We start from the raw sequence: 18,232 nt of genomic DNA on the forward strand, positions 1-18,232 counted from the left end.
TCAAAGATGGAATAACTTGTATTTTTCTTTTTCTTTCCACAGGCCCTCTGGTCGTGGCGGCGGGGTCATGTGGTGGATTCTTGGCAGTCAGCAGTCTGCGGAGCTTTTGCAGGTGCGAGGGATTATATTATACTGGGAAAAACCGAAGTGGGGGGAGACTGTGGAAACGCTAGCTGTGCAGAACAGCATTCTTCAGGAATTCCAGATTGTTTAGATGGACAGAGCCTCACTAGCTATTTGCAAAAAGAAATTATCTTAGAGGGGGAAAAAACCTGCTAAAGAGGTGTCTGGTTGAATGACAACCAATTTGTTTTTTGACAAATTTCCCTTTTTCTTTTTATCTTTATTAAAGCCTCACTCAGGCCCTTGGCTTATTTTAAGCATGATTTATAAAGCCCTCTGTGTGTGGGGGGGGGGAGGGGGCACTGTGCAGCTGTCTGCTGGGCGCAGTGCTGCAGGCAATCCAAGATTCACAGCCCGTGTGACATGTTTGACAGTGCAGGAGATTAATTAGTATTGGGAGGGCAGGGGCTACTCCCAGCTTACTGCAGGCTGAACTGCACTGGGCGAGAAGTATGGCCCTGTGAACATCTGGGCATTTTCGAGACCTTACAGCAGGAGCAGCATGTCAGTATGCAGGACCGCGCTGTCCATCACTAAGTGCTGAGAACACAGATGCTTTAAAGAATGTAGTAAATGGTAGACATGTTCAGAAGCTGAAGAGAAAGGTCTGTTTTGTCATTACAAATACAGGTAAGTATAGTTGCAGTAAAAGCAGAACTTGGCCAGAGAATTGCAAAGTGTTTAGATGCAGTGCTGGTGAACAGATGGGCAGGTAGGTTGGAGGTCAGCAGCTTTGGGGAAAATGATTCTCTTCCAATATCTGTAACAGTTGTTGGATTTTGTTTGTTTTCATGTAGTGATTAGGAAAGCAGAAATCATACATTTTATTGGCTCATTTGTTAATAATTTAAACCCATGTAAGTTGTAGAACGACCAGAAATAAGACCTTTCCTGCAGAGAAGGCATCAGGGCATGCAGATCAGGGAGGGAGATAGCTTCCACACCTGCATCGTAGGTGGCGGGGTTAATGAAGGGGTCTTGATTCATCTTTTAGAGATCAGGATTCTTTGCTGCCCCACCCTTTGGAGAAGTGTGCATTTTTGTTGACTGTCTTCTTGGCTGGGGCAGAGGTGTTGGGGGTGGAACACTGAGTAAAAATGGAAATTTATTCACCCTGGACAAGAAAAACCACTTCTTAGAGTAGGATACTCTAAAGCTTCTCTGCCTTCAAGTAAGAAGTAAGCATGTTCTGGTATATCCCCTGTGGTAGTTTGAATAGGAATACACCCCCATAGACCCATGTGTATGAATGCTTGGCCCATAGTGGGTGGCACTCTTAGGTGTGGCCTTGTTGGAATAGGTGTGACCTTGTTGGAGTAGGTGTGGCCTTGTTGGAGGAAGTGTGTCACTGTGGAGGTGGGCTTTGAGGTCTCATATGCTCAAGCTATGCCAGTGTGCCACACAGTCTCCTTCTGCTGCCTGTGGATCAAGATGTAGAACTCTCAGCTCCTTCTCCAGAACCATGTCTGCCTGCATGCCCCCATGTTTCCTGCCATGATGACAATGGACTAAACCTCTGAAACCGTAATCCAGCCCCAATTAAATGTTTTCCTTTGTAAGAGTTGCCATGGTCATGGTGTCTCTTCACAGCAATAGAAACCCTAAGATGTCCCTCAAATCATGATTCCAGAGATTTACATGCAGACACATGGATACTATATATTTGGGAATTTGTTTTCTATATGTCCTCTTTGCTGAGGAATGTTCTGCCTGGCACTAACATTTGTCAAAGGGGGAAAGGAGAACAGTTTCTGTCACATATGGGATGTGGTAGGAACCCGCCGTCCTGGCCCTTCAGGAAGGCAGTGAATCACGGAGGATGCTGTGACGCTGAGCCGGGAAGACGGTGCTCAGAGCCTCGCTGGGCTTTCTGTCTGACAGATGAGTGGGTGAGTTTCTGCTTTAGGCCAGTTCTTGGAGGAGACCTGGGCCTTCTGAGCACCTGTTTCCTGACCTGTAGCATAGAAATAATCACTCCTCCCTCGAGGGAGCCCATGATACGTGCGTTGGCCCTCGTGACCTGTAAAACTGAGCAGCTGTAAGGAGTTGTTACTTTTCCAGAAGAAAAAGCAATGCCCCCAAAACGGAAAGCTGTCCCCATAATAACTCATCTCTGGGACAGCACTGGAAGATGTCATGATCTGAAGGCATTGCACAGCATAGTTTCTTATTTGAGCCTGTAGATTCTGTCTAATCATCTTATTGTTTTCAGGGGAGATTCTGTTAATGAAAGTGTTTAAGGCCTATGGGGGAGCGGGGGATGCATTGTTAACAGATCTTTATACATTAGCAGAAAAGAAATATATTTCTTGTTTATATTCTTTTTCTTTGGAAATTTTGTTTGATACTAACATTAGAGAAACAAGATGAATATTTTGAAAACATAGCTGTAGGATAAACATAATTTGAAAACAGTCCAAATTGAGTAAATTGGTGTTCTGCAAGAGCAGATTGCAGCCCTGTCTTGCACAGCCGGGGAGATGAAGAATGGCCTCCTACCCACAGCACTGTCCAGACGTCTACACAGCCTTACGAACTCCCTGCTCTTCATGATCAAACTCGCCCTCACGTCAGAGATCAGAGTTTTCATCCACATGCGCTTTTCCAAGTTTCAATTGGCCTGAGTATTGCCAAGGACTGTGCTGAGCCGACCTCAGCGCGTTCTTCTGTGCCCGTGCCGTCCTCGGCGCGTTCTTCTGTGTTCTGTGCCATCCTCGGCCCGTTCTTCTGTGTTCTGTGCCGTCCTTGGCGCGTTCTTCTGTGTCCTGTGCCGTCCTCGGCGCGTTCTTCTGTGTGCTGTGCCATCCTCGGCGCGTTCTTCAGTATGCTGTGCCATCCTCGGCGCGTTCCTCTGTGTCCTGTGCCGTCCTCGGCGCGTTCTTCTGTGTCCTGTGCCGTCCTCGGCGCGTTCTTCTGTGTCCTGTGCCGTCCTCGGCGCGTTCTTCTGTATGCTGTGCCGTCCTCGGCGCGTTCTTCTGTGTCCTGTGCCGTCCTCGGCGCGTTCTTCTGTGTCCTGTGCCGTCCTCGGCGCGTTCTTCTGTGTGCTGTGCCATCCTCGGCGCGTTCTTCTGTGTCCTGTGCCGTCCTCGGCGTGTTCTTCTGTGTTCTGTGCCATCCTCGGCGCGTTCTTCTGTGTGCTGTGCCGTCCTCGGCGCGTTCTTCTGTGTCCTGTGCCGTCCTCGGCGCGTTCTTCTGTGTGCTGTGCCGTCCTCGGCGCGTTCTTCTGTGCCATGCTTGTTTCATAAGCTACTTGGCACAAATACCCACAAATGTCTCTTGAGATTGGAGGTGTTGATGGCTTGTCATGCTTAGAAATTCCCCTGGCTTCTGGTCAAGGTTAAAGTAAGGAAAAAGAAGGACTTCGCCAGCTTTCTCTCTCCAGGCCTTGATCTTAAATCTAATGATGTTGAGTATTAATGTTTACTACTATTTTGGTCTCCTGGTATCTTTGGATCAATTTTTTTTTTTTGGTTTTTCGAGACAGGGTTTCTCTGTGTAGCTTTGCACCTTTCCTGGATCTCGCTGTGTAGACCAGGCTGGCCTCAAACTCACAGAGATCTACCTGGCTCTGCCTCCCGAGTGCTAGGATTAAAGGCGTGTGCCACCACCGCCTGGCCAATTTCTTATACTTACAAACATCCTTATATTCTCCTAAGAGAGAAAGTATGGGGAGAGAGGAGGCTCTCATCCCTGAACTGTAGAATAGGATGAGGATTGTGTGAGAGGCAAAGGTGAGAGCCGGCACAGTCTCTCACTGGAGCCTTGCTTGGAGCCCGAGTGGGAGGTGGACAGGAAGGAGCCCTTGCTCTTGAATGCATCAGGTACAAGGCTCCAGGAGCAGAGAGGAGCGGAGCTGCCAGGGGTGGGCTTGGGGCCTCCTCCTCACTGCCCTCCTCAACATTCCTAGCTTCTGCTCTGAGGGAGCAGCTCCAAGCTGTCAGAAAGAAGGGGGTTCCCTCGCCCATTAGAGGGTTATTATTATGTTGGTCCCCCACGGCAGCGAGTAGTTTTCCTGTGAAAATCAGTTCCATGAAGGTGGCCCCAAGAGCTGTAGCTGAGCAGTCAGTAAAGCCCCCTTAGGAGAAGGGTACACCCGAGAGCAGCCCATGTCAGCCGTGCCCGTGGTTGTTTCCTGCGATGTGTTAGTGTGCTCCTCGTGTTTACCCTATAAGTGGACTCTACAAAGTAAGTAGTCCGATATTTGAGGGTCTTCAAATTGACTTACTAATGCCTTACATAAAATACTGGTCTCGGCCTGGAAGTACAATAAGGGCCTGTGTGTTTTGAGTTCATCTTTCTCTTGGACTCTTTTATGAGCACAGATCTCTGGAGGATATGCAGGTGTCCACAGGAAAGGATAGTTAACCTCCACTGGTGGCCAGGGCAAGTTTGACTTAGCTATCCAAATTTATTATGTGTTGTCAGCTTTATAAATTATTTAGGGCAGCTTGTGAATTTTTTACATAGGAGGGTGAAGTTTAATGCTCAGGCTTGTTTTATTTAATGAGTTGTGGTATCAGTCCTTAGGTGTGATAAGAAGATCATTTTAGGGGTCAGGATACATGTGATCTCATTCCTAGCTCATTGCTAGCTGCTGTGTGGCCATGGGTGGATGCTAGTGATGGTACAGGCGTAGTTCTGGAGAGCCTGGCAGGTAAGCAAGGGGTGGCATTCGTGCCAACCTTTCCCTGCCTTTTACAGGATGAGCTTACATGTTTAGTTTGTTAAAACCATAGACTTGTGTGGGGCACCCACTAAGCATATTGAGTGCCTACTGTGTGCGCTAGGTTGAGATAGGAAGGAAAATCACCCAGTCTGTCTACCCATGTCTTTTTCTATTGTGATAAACACCAAAGAGCAACTTGGGGAAGAAAGGGTTTATTTCAGCTTATAGTGTATCCTGAAGAAAAGTCATGATGGGAACTCAAAGCAGGAACTGAAGCAGAGGCGCTGGAGGGGTGCTCCTTACAGGCTTGCTCAGCCTGCTTTTCCACACAACCTAGGACCGACGACCACCTATCCAGGGGTGGTACTCCCCACAATGGGAGTCCTTAATCAAGAAAATCAAACTTGCCCAGAAGCCACTTATTGTGGAGGTAGTTCCTCAGTTAATGTTCCCTCTTTCTAGACGACTCCATCTTGTGTTAGCAAAAACCTAACCTAACCAACACAGTGCCCGCCTGGCCTGGAGCGGATTCCTTCATAGTGCTCCTGTGGGCCACGCCACTTCAGACACTTGCATGGGCCTTTAACAAAAAGAATCTGCCACACGGCTGCCTGCACTTCACAGATGAGCATCTGAGGCAGCAGGCAGCAGGGACCAGGGCCAAGTGCTTAAGAGCAGATCTCAGCTCTGCTCTGAGCAGAGCCTTTTAAAGTGCTTTACATTTCTTTCACTTTAGTGTGTGGTGGTGGTGGGCAAAGGCATGTGCACGGGGAGTCAAGGCACTCGTGGGTCAGTTCACTCTTTCCGCCGTGTGCCCTCCAGGCCTCACACTCTGGGCATTGGACTCGTGGCAAATGCTCTTGACTTGCTGCGCCATCATGTTGGCCCACAAACTCATAATCTAAAAGGACGAAAAGGAGGGGTTTCTAAACAAAGGGGGTGCTGACAGGCCTTAGGTGTGTGGCAATCGTGGTGACCAAAAATAGAACGTAAACGGGGAGTGGGTGTGCCTTCCCCCAAGTGTCTGAACAGATGTCCCTGTGCAGCCCAGGGTCACTGTGACGACCTTATTTCAGCCCCGTATTTAGAGAGATGTTTGTCAGACGTCAAATGCCCTTTTGACAATGTGCCACAGCACAGGGAGCCTGGAGCTATTTCTGGAACCTCCTTTGCAAACCCCCATAATCTGCTGCTCATCCCCAGCTCCTGGGAGCTGGACCTCCCCACAGCCTTTTAGGGGTTTTTGTTTCTCTGTCCTTCTGGCCTTTCAGGGGTTCATCTGCATCTTCACTAAGTGAATAAAATACTGACATCAGGCCTGGTGTGGTGGTGTCACATGCCTTTAACCCCAGGACAAGGAGGTGGAAGCAAGTTCTGTGGGTGTGGGGCCAGCCTGATCTACATAGCAGTTTCCAGGCTAGCTCTGGGAGCATAATGAGACCTTGTCTTCAGCAAACAAACAAAACCTTTTCAGACCATAAACTGTAGTTTATATTAGCGGCAAAGTCTTGGTTTCTGTGTCCACAAATAGGAACACTGTTAAAAGCTATGGACAGTTTGGCCATCATAGTACTTAGACGAAGAAAACATGGAGAGAACATGGAAAGGAAGCCTTGAGGCAGAATGCATGCCAGAGCAAGAGGAACTCTAAGGTGATGCAAAGAGGGTAGAAACGTAACTATTCCCTGTCATTCGAGCCTGGGAACTAGAGAATGCATTGTCTGTTACCAGAAGAGTCTGGCTGTTTCTTCAGAAGTCCTCCTGAGACACACATGAGCCTGCCCATGCAGAACAGAAACAACCAAAGCCTATGGAGGCTGTAAGACAGGTAGCCTGTAGAAAGGTATGATCCCCAAAGCCACTGGGAGCCGTGAAAATCCACATGTCCTATGTGTTCAGATTAGTGTACCAGGCTGTGAGAGAGCAAGGTGAGTTGTAGGGCCTCATTTCTTAACCCAAGTGGAAAAGGAGTATCTTCCACCTCCTTGCTGTATCACTGCAAAAGACATGAACTAGGTAGATTGAAATCTGTCATGTGTGCATCCTGTTCCCAACACAGTCAAGTAGAGTGATGACGAAGAAATGACCCAGATGTAGAAATGATGAGGATACTGTCCAGTCCAGGCAGCTCACGACTGACTGTTGGGTCTTGCACACAGGTGGTTTTGCAGCTGCAGTTACTACCCCTCTGGATGTGGCTAAGACAAGGATCATGCTGGCAAAGGTAAGTATCAGCCAGTGCAGATCCGATGCCATGGCTGCCAGCAGGCAGAGTTGAGGGATACAGCGAGCGACCCCTGGACCTGCCGGGCCCTCAGTACCACTGACATGAGAAGAGAAGTGTTGTCATGACTGCTGCAGATCTGTAGCCGTCGCTGTGATGGATCTGTGTGTAGCACACTTCCACTGCACAAGCATTCTCACAGCTGTGCTGATAAGATCTGAGGGCCTCTGCCTGGTGCTGTTTTCAGATCTAAAACTCAGAGCTTGACTAGTTCCATGTTCCTCGGTCATGATTGGCTGTGACCAGTTAAGACAATTGTCGGAATCGTTAAAAAGAAAAACAACAAAGCAAACTCTGGGCTGAGCTTTAAGGAATTCCAATAACATATCTGAACATGCATTCTCTCAGGTCCAGTTCTGTAGAAAGCAGAGCAGTGTGAGCAGAATTCTAGTCCATAGCCCTGAGGATGGGGTCATTTTAAAACTGAAAGCGGCGTTCTTCATCCCTACCAGGCTTTATAGTTAGACCCATTTATACATGGAACCCTCACCCCCTCCAGGCCAGGCCTACTGCTTCCCATCAGCTTCCTGTTGAACAGTTGCCATTAGTTCCTAGGTGAGCTCTGAGAAAGGGCTTCCCTGAGGTGCCTGCCTGCCTGCGTGCCTGAATGTAGGCAAGATGTCCAAGTCAACCCCAGAGTGTGCCTTGAATGAGGGTGAGGGGAGCCTGCTCAGAGCACTAGGAGGTAATAGCCTTATTCCTTCCCTATCCTCTGCAGGCGGGCTCCAGCACTGCTGATGGGAATGTGCTCTCTGCCATGCACGGGGTGTGGCGCTCACAGGGACTAGCAGGGTAAGGAAAAAGCCAGCCCTCAGCTGCTTTGCCTCTTCTCCACTGGCTCTTCCTCAAGTCTTTGTGCCTACCATGGATGACATGCAAATGTGTGACTCTCAGCAGTATTGGGGCTGCAGCATTGATACAAATAAGTCCCTACTTATACAGTGTAGACAGGCAAGTGAGGCAGAAGAAAGTATTTGGGGCTTGGGTGTTTGTAACCACTTTTAAGAGCCATTGGTAGCCAGGCCTTATGATGGGCATGTGCTGTGCATCTATAGGTGTTATTTTATTGATGGATAATTTTGTCATTGCGCAAACACACTCGGAATACGGCGTCTAGCGGCTAGTACATGTGACTGCCCTGGAGATCGTGGACAGTTGTAACAGTAAATGCTTGTGTATCTGGAGATAAACAAACAGAAAAAGAGCTATTGGGGGGTGAGAAGTTTCCAGCCACGCCATCATCCTACAGGACCAGTCTGGTATATGCAGTCTGGTTTTTTCTGAAGCGTTACCTAGCTCATGACTGTACTGTCTGTTCCACAGTGGTTGGCCTCAATTGGGCATTATTGTCCTGGATTTTTTTTTTTTTGCATATGATGTGCAAACAGGTATATTTGCACACGTGTATGCCTGTAGAGGCCAGAGGTTGGGGCTGGATGGCTTCTTCATCATGCTCCATCTTATGTTTCTGAGAGTTTGTTACTGAACTTGGAGCTCAACATTTTGGCTACAGTAGCCGTCCAGTGAGCCCCAGATCTGCCTGTTCCTTCCCCGTGTGCTGGGTTACAGGTGTATGCCACTGCACCTGACTTTTATGTGAGTGCTGAGAATCTGAGCTTGGCTCCTCAAGCTTGCGTAACAAGCACATTACTGAACCATCTCTCCAGCCCCGTGTGCCTCAAAATGTTTTGCTTCATGTCCTAAACAGCTGTTACTCCATGTTGACTTCCCATACAGTTGTTTTGAAGCTGTGTAAATGCTGAGATGTTAGCAAAGTTGGATTTCCTATATGGAACCTTCTTGATATGCTGTGCAGAGTACTCAAGCAGCCTCCCTTTGGAGGGGAGGAGGGTGAGCTGGCACTGGGATGGCTGGGAGCAGCACTGTGTGCACAGCTGAGCCCTGCCTGCTTGAAGCCTTTTCACTGGGCACTGCTGCCCGTCTTATCCCCATGCCAAAGTAGATCACTGATTGCCATTTTTGTGTAACTTTGGCATTTTCAATTTCAGCTGTCTGATGGTCTGGGGGATGTAGCATGAATCCTAATTGGTCTTAATAATCAAAACCTAGAGCCAGATATCAGGGCAAATGCTAAAAGATCAGAGAGACAAAGGAGCAAGCCAGCCACAGCCACCTCTTACCACACCAACTCCTTAGCCTGAAAGGGCTGAGCTCCTGTCTCCTCCTGCCTTATATTCCTCTCTGTCCAGCCATATCACTTCCTGTCTCCACCTCCCTAGTGCTGGGATTAAAGGTGTGCGCCACCACTGCCTGGCCTCTGTGGTTAACTAGTGGCTAGCCCCACACACTGATCTCCAGGCAAGCTTTTTTTGTTAGATCGATAGCAAACCCTATTGTCTTGTTTGAGTTTTCCAGCTGAAAGTGGCAGCTAGTGGCTTTATTGAATGTCAGCTCCAGTGGTCTGAGATACAGGTTGGATCTAGTGGACAGGACTGACTGACAACACTCATGATGTCTCAGAGCACAGGGAAGGCATGGTGGTAGCATTTGCAGTGAAGTCTGTTGTTCATAGCTGACACCTGAGGAATTAAGAACACATTAGTCATTCATTTGGGTACTAATTCAACATTGAACAAAGAATGGAGTGAGGAGGAAAAATGGGCTGTGAGCACCATATGCATTGTTTAATGTCTCTTAGATAAGCAGTGGCTGGCCCACAGAAGCAGCAGCTGGTGACATTGGCCTTCGACACCATGAAGGCCACCTGCCAGATTTCAGTCTTGTTTCCACATATTAGCTTCTGTGGTGACCTAGCTGAGCCTCTGACCACAGTGTTGTAGAGCTGCAGCCCATTGCCTGTGTTGAGAAAGTGGTGACAAGAGATGGCAGGATGAATGAGGCAGTGTCCCACCATGGCCACTGCTTTGTAGATGATGCAAGACCAGCCTTCCCTGTCCAGGTCACGACACACACTTGACTCAAACTAAGCAATGCCAGAACCACAGGCAGAAGAGAGAAAGCAGAACAGGTCAAGGGTGTGTGTTTGTTCTGACCCAGCCTTAACACTGAAAGTTAATTTAGATTTTTGGCTCATCTTCTGAGTCTCCACTCTTGGACTCTGGTCACCTTGTACAGGGCATCGCTGAACAGCATGTTCCAGGCAGCAATGCCTGTGAGTGAACATACACCAGCTCCAGCCCTTCTACTCAGAGACAATAAATGATTGGACAAAGAAACAAATGAAAACAACTGCCCCCTTCCTGAACAGGTGGCTCAGTACATCTCCTCTTGCAGCTCCACATACAGCCACCACTGTCTGTGTCCCCTGCCCTGAACTAAGCTGACCAAGTCTGCACATATCCCAGCAGCGCCCACCACCAAAGAACCTGATACTCTCAGAGTAGATTGGAGGCAGATCTTGCTTTTAGTTCTCATAGGCAAAAGCTGTAGGCAGAAGTTTCTGTGTCTTGTAGCTGTTCTCAAATAATCACTCAGAAGCTTAATATAAATTATAAATGTTCGGCCAATAGCTCAGGCTTATTACTAACTAGTTCTTAAAACTTAACCCATTTCTATTAGTCTATGTGCTGCCCCAAAGCTTGTGGCTTTTACCTCTATCCCATTTTGTGTGTCCCACTCGTTCTCTGGCTGGCTGGTGAATCCTCTGACTCTGCCCTTCTTCATCCCATCATTCTCACCTAACTTTATCCTGTTCAGCTATTGGCCAGTCAGCTTGTTTGTTAAACCAATCATAGTGACATATAGTCACACAATGTACAGAAGGATTATTCCACAGCATTCCCCCCTTTTTGTCTAATTAAAAGGAAGGTTTTAACTTTAACATAGTAAAATTATATACAACAAAAACAGTTATCAGGTAAGAATTACAGGTACAATATCCAGTCTATTTGTATTTGCAAAATTAGAGAAAATACTCTATTATCTAACTGTTTAGTCTTTAACTCCATCAAAGACCCCAGAAGATGAAATATTACCTAATGACAGGGACCACAGGCTGTCTGGACCCACAGTTCCACTGTAACATTGAGGCATCCAACTCTGGCTCACAAGCCTAGAATATCTGACAGACTTTTTTGAGAAGCAGGATTTTGGAAGGACTGTCCTACCTTTTCTTGGCAAAGTTTGGCAGTTACCTTTCTTGTATCCTACTGGTCCAGTTTGGACAGTATATTATCAGCAGTTGAGGCAAGGGCAGTTTCTTTGCCCACATGGCTAGCTTTTGCCATAAAGAAAACAAACTCCACATGGAGTTTCTTTGATGCCCATCATCTTCTTTGAAGTAGATTGGTGCTGCCAGGAGCAGACACATCTCACTGTCATGAAAAGCCTTAGGCTATTAAACATATTAAATGTCATATTCTGTAGGTCTTTGAAGTGTTTGAAGACCATCTGTCAATCTAAATATATGAACTTGAGAACATATCTAACATGACTAAGGTTGACTATTATAGATGACTATTAATCTGTATTTAATGATACATTACATTTTAAAGTGAGCTGCATAAACACAATACATTAAACAATAGAAATATACATACAGTATAACAAAATTTCAAATTTTTAACAATAAATCAAAATCCATACCAATGTAAAATATTTAAGTTTTTTTTATTAAAGTAGATTCAATAATCTACCTTTTTATCCCATCATTTCTATATCCCCCCCTTTTCTTTTGAGAACGAGATCCTTGAATCTAATCTCCTTTGTTCACCTTTTTTCTTGACCATTACTAATAACATCTTGTAACCAACCCCCCTTAAATGCTAATAAATATCCATAATCCATCTTTTGGGAATGTGGGCATAGTTCTCTAGACTACTTCCTGTTGATTGAGGGTCTGGTAATCACTGGGGGACCCTGAGAAAATTTAGAATTATGGTTAAGTCTTGGCTGGAGTAGTTTATGAGGCTGGACCATCTGAGCCAGCAGCCTTGACGCTGTTCAGGATGACGAACTCCAAGGAAACTTCAACGGAGGCATTTGAGATGCTGGATCATCTGGGTCAATTGTTTTCATTGGTGTTTGGTCTCCTCATTCTGAAAATACATAAACTTTTAAAGCTAACATACATATGTGCATTAATACAAGTACAGGTTGTGCACTGTACACAAGTCAGCCAAAGATGATTTCTGTTTTATGTTTGAGCAGGCAAAATATACATCACGTGTCTTGTAGTTCTTATAGGTTTATTTCTTTATTTGTAGTCAGGATTTCAGGGGGTCTTCCTCAATCAAACCTGATCATCTTCAACTAACTTTGAATGAATTCATAGTCTTTTATTTTCTATGGAAATAAAAGCAGAACCTCTTTTCCAAAGTAATGTATCTTTTGACTTTCATTTTGAAGTCAAGACATTTTCAAAATACATAGGTTGGTTTAATCAAGCAGCATTTATAATCTAATGTGTCTTAGCAGCTGTTGCTCCTTCCTCAGCTGCCAAACAATTCAAAGACAACACAATACCATACAGTATCCAATGGATATCTGAAGAATACCTGAGCTCTAGAGCAGTGTTTCTCAACCTGTGAGTCCTGACCTATTTTGGGGGGATGAACAACTCTTTTACAGGGGTTGCCTAAGACCATCAGAAAACAGATATTTACATTATGATTCATTCCTAACAATAGCAAAATTACAGTTAAGAAGTAGCAACGAAAATAATCTTATGGTTGGGGTCACTATAACATGAGGAACTGTATTAAAGGGTCACAGTCATCAAGAAGGTTGAGAACCACTGATCTAGAGAGTGGTTTGCTAACACCACTGTGGTTCTGATTGGACTGGGATGGGGCACCTGAGTGTCCAGGACTGACATGTGTGAGGTGCTCCCTTTCCATCACAGTCATGTGCCTCTGGTGTCTTCATGTAGACTGAACAAGAAAAAAAGATCCACAAAGATTCATTTCCTTCTTGTAGAATCACATTTGTGAAACTCCAACAAAATGCAACTGAGTAACCAGGACAAGAAAGTAGCAGAATTGTTTAAGAACTTCCTTTCCTCCTTAACTGAGACCCAGAGGTCCCTCAGGTGTCCCATTGGGATATACCCTTACCAGCCTTACCTTAGATTCATCCCTTGACTCCGTTTTTAGAGCACAGCTGTTAGGACAGTGGTTACTGTCTTAACATGAGTGTATCAGGTAGACAGTGCAGCATTCAGCCATGCTAGACTGGGCTCTAGTTTCTCACTCATACTTGGGAACGTTACTTAGTGGTCTTCTATGGGATTTGACAAGTAGTGTATTGAAGTGAGCAAACCATGGCTCTGTCCCTAGGTTATTTGCAGGTGTCTTCCCACGAATGGCAGCAATCAGTATGGGAGGCTTCATCTTTCTGGGTGCCTATGACCAGACCCGCAGCTTGCTGTTAGAAGTGGGCAGGAAGAGCCCGTGAAGTGGACACTGTGCGTCCTTGGAGAAGAGGACTGCTGTGCAATCCCTGTCCTCCCAGGACTGGCTCAGTCATCCAAGCAAGGAAGTTGACGCTGCAGTATGGTGCCTTGAGGAGTGCTGCAGAGTGCAGCCCTGAGTGTCGTCCGAGGCACAGGCTGCCCCTGAGGAAACTCTCCTGGGTGGACCTTCAGATCAGCATCTCAGACCCCTCAATAAATCCTCTTGGTAAGCTCAGGCCAGGCCCTTCGGCATTCTTGTTTGGTCATTGTCCTCTGCTTCCTGCTCTCTATTTAGTCACTAAAAAGCAAGCTGCCTGCAACTGGAAGTGAACAAGTAGACTGGGGAAAGGAAGGAGGCTCGGGGCAGGAATTGTACGCGTGGGTGTTTCTCCCCTGGGCTAATTCCTATTGTGTAAGATTATAGCTTTGTTTAAAAAGCATGCACTGCAGGTGCATAGCGTGCATTCTTTCTGGTAAGGAGCCTGCTGTTTTTAATTACCCTCATATTTCTCCTATAAAAACACATGATTATATTATTTTACAGCACAGTGCTCCCAAATGCCTAGTGTGGGAGACAGCAGACAGCTGCTGTCCCAGCCAGTGGGTGGGCCCAAGTGACTTCAGTCAGGAGCATGGCTGAGGAAGCAAGGCCCACGACCACCACTGTCCTCCAGGAGGACCATCTGGAGCTGTTCCTTCTCCTCAGTGTGTGCAAGCAACACTGGCTGCTGGAGGCGGGAGGGTCAGCATATTTGGGGAGCACAAGGCTGAACTAACCAGCTCCAGGTGGCAAAAAATTAGTGAGCTATCTGAGGAATGTAGCACCACCACGTCTTCTGGGGCAACAGTGTATAGTCTGTGATGCTCTGTCTTAAGTATTCTCCTTGTGGGGAAAAATATTATTAAAAGCAGAATAAGTGTACTTAGAACAATGACCACAGCACACACTCGGTACTTATAAATGAACCTTTATTAAAGACACTTTAATGCCATTTGTTAGACACTTCATATCTTACATGTTTTCAATGTACATTGTACCAAAATTTCTATAAATAAATAACTCTGTACATAAAAAGTAATACTTCCTCTTTCACATTGCCTCTCAGAAGCAGCAAATTCACATATTTTGTGGAAGTAACAATAATCAGCCAACTATGGAGAAGAAACGTCTGACTGTGCTTTGTCCTGGAGCGCAGTGATGACCTATGACAGTACACTGTGACCCTGGCCATGACTGTCAACACTTCCCTCCAGCTCCCAGGGATTGTAAGGACCGAGTTTGTTTCCATGTAGTTTTTACTGAATTACACATTGGCACTCACAAGATGGTTAGCAACAGGGCCCCAAAGTGCAAATACACCCAGGCCTGGGACTCAGTCTTGTATAGTCCAAGCCCAGTTTCACTGTGCGAGGGAACATGGTGGACAGGCCTAGAAGTGACTCTTCCTTTTACCCCCACTGCAATGCGGTGTTGGCAGAACTATCCCTCACTATTGAAAATCCACAGATGTGCCAACACTGGCAGCCTCTGCCTTAATAAGCGTCAAAGACCCATTGAAGGAGACAGACAAGACATTTGCTTTTACCGAGTGAGTTACAAAGAAAGACAAAAGGCCGTGCTCGATTGTCCTGAACCATTGCTTTTGGTGGGTTAACAACCCTCAACCTCTTCTTCAGAAACAGACCCTGAACCCAGAAGAAAGGCAAGTGATGCGTGCACCCCAGCTCTACAGTGAGGCCGCCAGAACAATGCACCTGAACCTGACTAAGTGAGCACACAGCCAAAATGCCCTCCTTTCCAACCACTAGCAACAGCTAATGTGGTTTTACCTGAATTTCAGCTGTGCGTTAAGGCACCAAAACTATTCCTGACCCTCTCCAAAATTAGATAGCAACCTAATGTGAAAATATCACTGAAAGAGGGGCCCATGCGCTAAGGATTAAAATAGTCTCTGTAAAAGATATAGAATATATATGAAATCTCTGAAAACTCTTATGTACAGTGGTATCAAATACTCTTCCTGCCTTTTGTACACAAATAGTCTCTTGCATTTCTGTGCTCCAGATGCCAAGTCCTTTAGTCAAGTGATACTCCACACAGAAGTTAAAACTGTGTCCAGAGTGACGTTTGGACACCAACTTCCCACAGCCTCTCCTACCTCTTTCCTGCAGCGATTGCTTTAACAGAGCTGAGGTAGATGAAGCCTAGCTTTTCGGGGCCAAGAGCAGTGGTCCTCTCCGTTTCCCAGTGAGCTGTCCCGTCAGTGGCACAGACTCGGGACTAGAGTCACAGGCCTGGGGAAGGTGGCCATTGGAAACAAGCAAGTGCTGGGCTTCAGTAGATATGGCATCTTCTGTGAGCTCTGGGCTGCCTGACATTAACGTAGGAGAAGGCTTTAGGTCTATGGAGTCTGGTTCATGTAACTTTGCTAAAGTCCAAGGGGAATCTCCTGTTGAAAAACAAGAGGGCACGTCAGCCTGGGCACACTAACCCCCTCAGGGCTCCCAACCCACCCAGACACACCTCCAACACAATACTTACCTTTCCCATCTGGGGATGCCGCCCTGTTCTTCAAAGACAGCACTATTCTGTCATGGTTACTCGGATAGAGTGTTCCCCCAGAGTGGGTGGGAGGCCCATCAGCAGTCCCAGTATAAGGATGGTGTGGAGAACAGTCTCGATCATGCTGCCTGAGCTCTTGGCTGCTTGGTGTTCCTGGCTGTCCACTCTCTCTGGACACAGGCTGGGGATGGAGGGCTTGTTCCTTGGGCTGACTGTCTGTGTCAGTGTTACAGTCACTGCATACAGCGGGGCCACTGTGTGCTGAATGAAGAGCAGAACCAAAGGTCAACTGGACCCAGAGCCACTCAAGTCTCCAGCCCCTCTCAGAGGCCCAACTGGAAGCTGAGTCCTGTTTTCCACTGCCTCTGTAACCACCCTGTCCCTCCCTGGAATGTACACATGCAGAGTCCTGGTCTTTTGTGCTTAGTGTCCACATGAAATTGATTTAGAATTTCAAATTTTCCTTGATGAACGGGAAAGTAAAAGGGAAGATTTGCATTAGGCATCACATCGTGGCAGATCTTGTGAACAATTAGACATTAAGCCTCAAAGACTCCTGGTAGCTGGACTGGGGAGGAGACTCAGCAGGTAAAGTGCTTGATGAGCATAAGGATCAGAGTTCAGGTCCCCAGGACGGTGTGCTGGCCCATCTGTCATCTAGGGCTTGGGAAGCAGAGGCTGGAAATCCTGGAGCAAGCTGGCTAGCTAGAATAACTGATCAGTGAACTCTGGGCTTCAGTGAGAGGCCCTGCTCAATACATAAGGTGGAGAGTGACTGAGGGACAGACACCAACCTCTGGCCAATGGTGGGTCGTGGTAGCCCATGCCTGTTATCCTAGCATCTCAGAAGGCTGAGGACAGCCTGGCTACAAAGTAAAACCTTGTCTGAACAAGACAAGACCATCTGGGTGCAAGGATGCTACCTCCATGGTTTGTGGGCCTTGCCTGTAAGTGGCTCACCAAATCACAGACTTACCTAAGAGACACAGAAGGCTGAAACCGAAGGAAGCCAGAGCTTCCAGTTTGTCTTCTGAATACAATTCAGAAAGTATATGAGTCAGGGACGTGCTGCTCCTCTAATTTATCAAAGTCAACCCCGATTTCAGTGTCAAAAGCAATGGCTTTCCCTGATCCAAGTGACTCCTACCTGTCGTATACAGAGCAGCTGTCCTGTCGGCTTTCTCTATCACTTTCCACGGCTCTCTAGTGTATCCAACACACAGCTTGGGCTGCCGGCATGTAATGCTGTGCACGTCGACCTCTGGGAAGAGGCTTGAGTCTCTCAGACACACACCTGAAATGGAGCCCCTTACAATTTAGAAACCTCGTAGGTCTCTCAGCCTAATGAACAGGCTACAGCTCTTTCGCAGCACCCATCTCTTAGCATCCAACAGGGATTGGTTCCTATGCTCCTCGAGATACCCAAATCCAAGGATGGTCAAGTCCTTTCTGTGAATGATGTTTGCACACAAACTGCACACCTTCTCAGATAGACCTTAAGTCGACTCTACCCCTAGTACCCAGTAACAATGAAAACCTCCATACATAGTCAGCACAGATACAACTTTGCTTTCCTGAATATTTTCAATCTGTGGTTGACTGAACCACCACATGTAAAGCACCAACAGTACTGTGCTGTGGGATGTTCTGTATGGCAAATGTGTTGCTGATTGGTCAATAAATAAAACACTGATTGGCCATTGGCTAGGCAGGAAGTGTAGGCGGGGCAAGGAGGAGAATAAAGCTGGGAAGTGGAAGGCTGAGTCAGAGAGACACTGCCAGCCGCCAAGATGACAAACAGCATGTGAAGATGCCGGTAAGCCACGAGCCACGTGGCAAGGTATAGATTTATAGAAATGGATTAATTTAAGCTGTAAGAACAGTTAGCAAGAAGCCTGCCACGGTCATACAGTTTGTAACCAATATAAGTCTCTGTGTTTACTTGGTTGGGTCTGAGTGGCTGTGGGACTGGCAGGTGAGAGAGATTTGTCCTGACTGTGGGCCAGGCAGGAAAACTCAAGCTACAGTACTGGAAAGCTGGTTTGGGATCTGGAATGTCCTTTGCATCTATTCTTCCTGGCAATCCTACCTTGACTAGGAGACATAGCGCTAAGCCCAGTGCAGGGACTTCTGGCAAACCAGATGTTAAAACCGCAGAACTTGTACACACCAGATCCAAAGCAAAACATCTGTCAAAGACCTGGTTCACCACATGTGACACAG

General features: G+C 46.8%; 2 protein-coding genes across 10 annotated transcripts in view; one reads left to right on the forward strand and one right to left on the reverse strand.

The window, feature by feature from the left end:
* Positions 1 to 13,681, forward strand: part of Slc25a26 (solute carrier family 25 member 26) — a 124,668-nt gene extending 110,987 nt beyond the window's left edge. For 6 of the 7 annotated variants that reach the window (XM_052721762.1, XM_052721763.1, XM_052721764.1 and 3 more), the window contains 4 exons: positions 43 to 112; positions 6,949 to 7,013; positions 7,792 to 7,865; positions 13,331 to 13,681. In XM_052721762.1, the coding sequence (XP_052577722.1) occupies positions 43 to 112; positions 6,949 to 7,013; positions 7,792 to 7,865; positions 13,331 to 13,448 (327 nt within the window). In that variant the 3' untranslated portion in view covers positions 13,449 to 13,681. The remainder of the gene's footprint in view (positions 1 to 42; positions 113 to 6,948; positions 7,014 to 7,791; positions 7,866 to 13,330) is intronic. The other variant, XM_052721767.1, reaches the window with a different exon arrangement.
* A 717-nt stretch (positions 13,682 to 14,398) lies between these two features.
* Lrig1 (leucine rich repeats and immunoglobulin like domains 1) overlaps positions 14,399 to 18,232 on the reverse strand; it is a 104,806-nt gene continuing 100,972 nt past the window's right edge. For all 3 annotated transcript variants that reach the window (XM_052721760.1, XM_052721761.1, XM_052721759.1), the window contains 3 exons: positions 17,157 to 17,303; positions 15,989 to 16,270; positions 14,399 to 15,896 (listed from right to left, as the gene is read on the reverse strand). In XM_052721760.1, the coding sequence (XP_052577720.1) occupies positions 15,652 to 15,896; positions 15,989 to 16,270; positions 17,157 to 17,303 (674 nt within the window). In that variant the 3' untranslated portion in view covers positions 14,399 to 15,651. The remainder of the gene's footprint in view (positions 15,897 to 15,988; positions 16,271 to 17,156; positions 17,304 to 18,232) is intronic.

The sequence above is a fragment of the Peromyscus californicus genome, unplaced genomic scaffold (assembly GCF_007827085.1).
Source record: "Peromyscus californicus insignis strain IS unplaced genomic scaffold, ASM782708v3 Scaffold_6__1_contigs__length_162567912, whole genome shotgun sequence".
In the NCBI taxonomy this organism is placed as follows: Eukaryota; Metazoa; Chordata; class Mammalia; order Rodentia; family Cricetidae; genus Peromyscus; species Peromyscus californicus.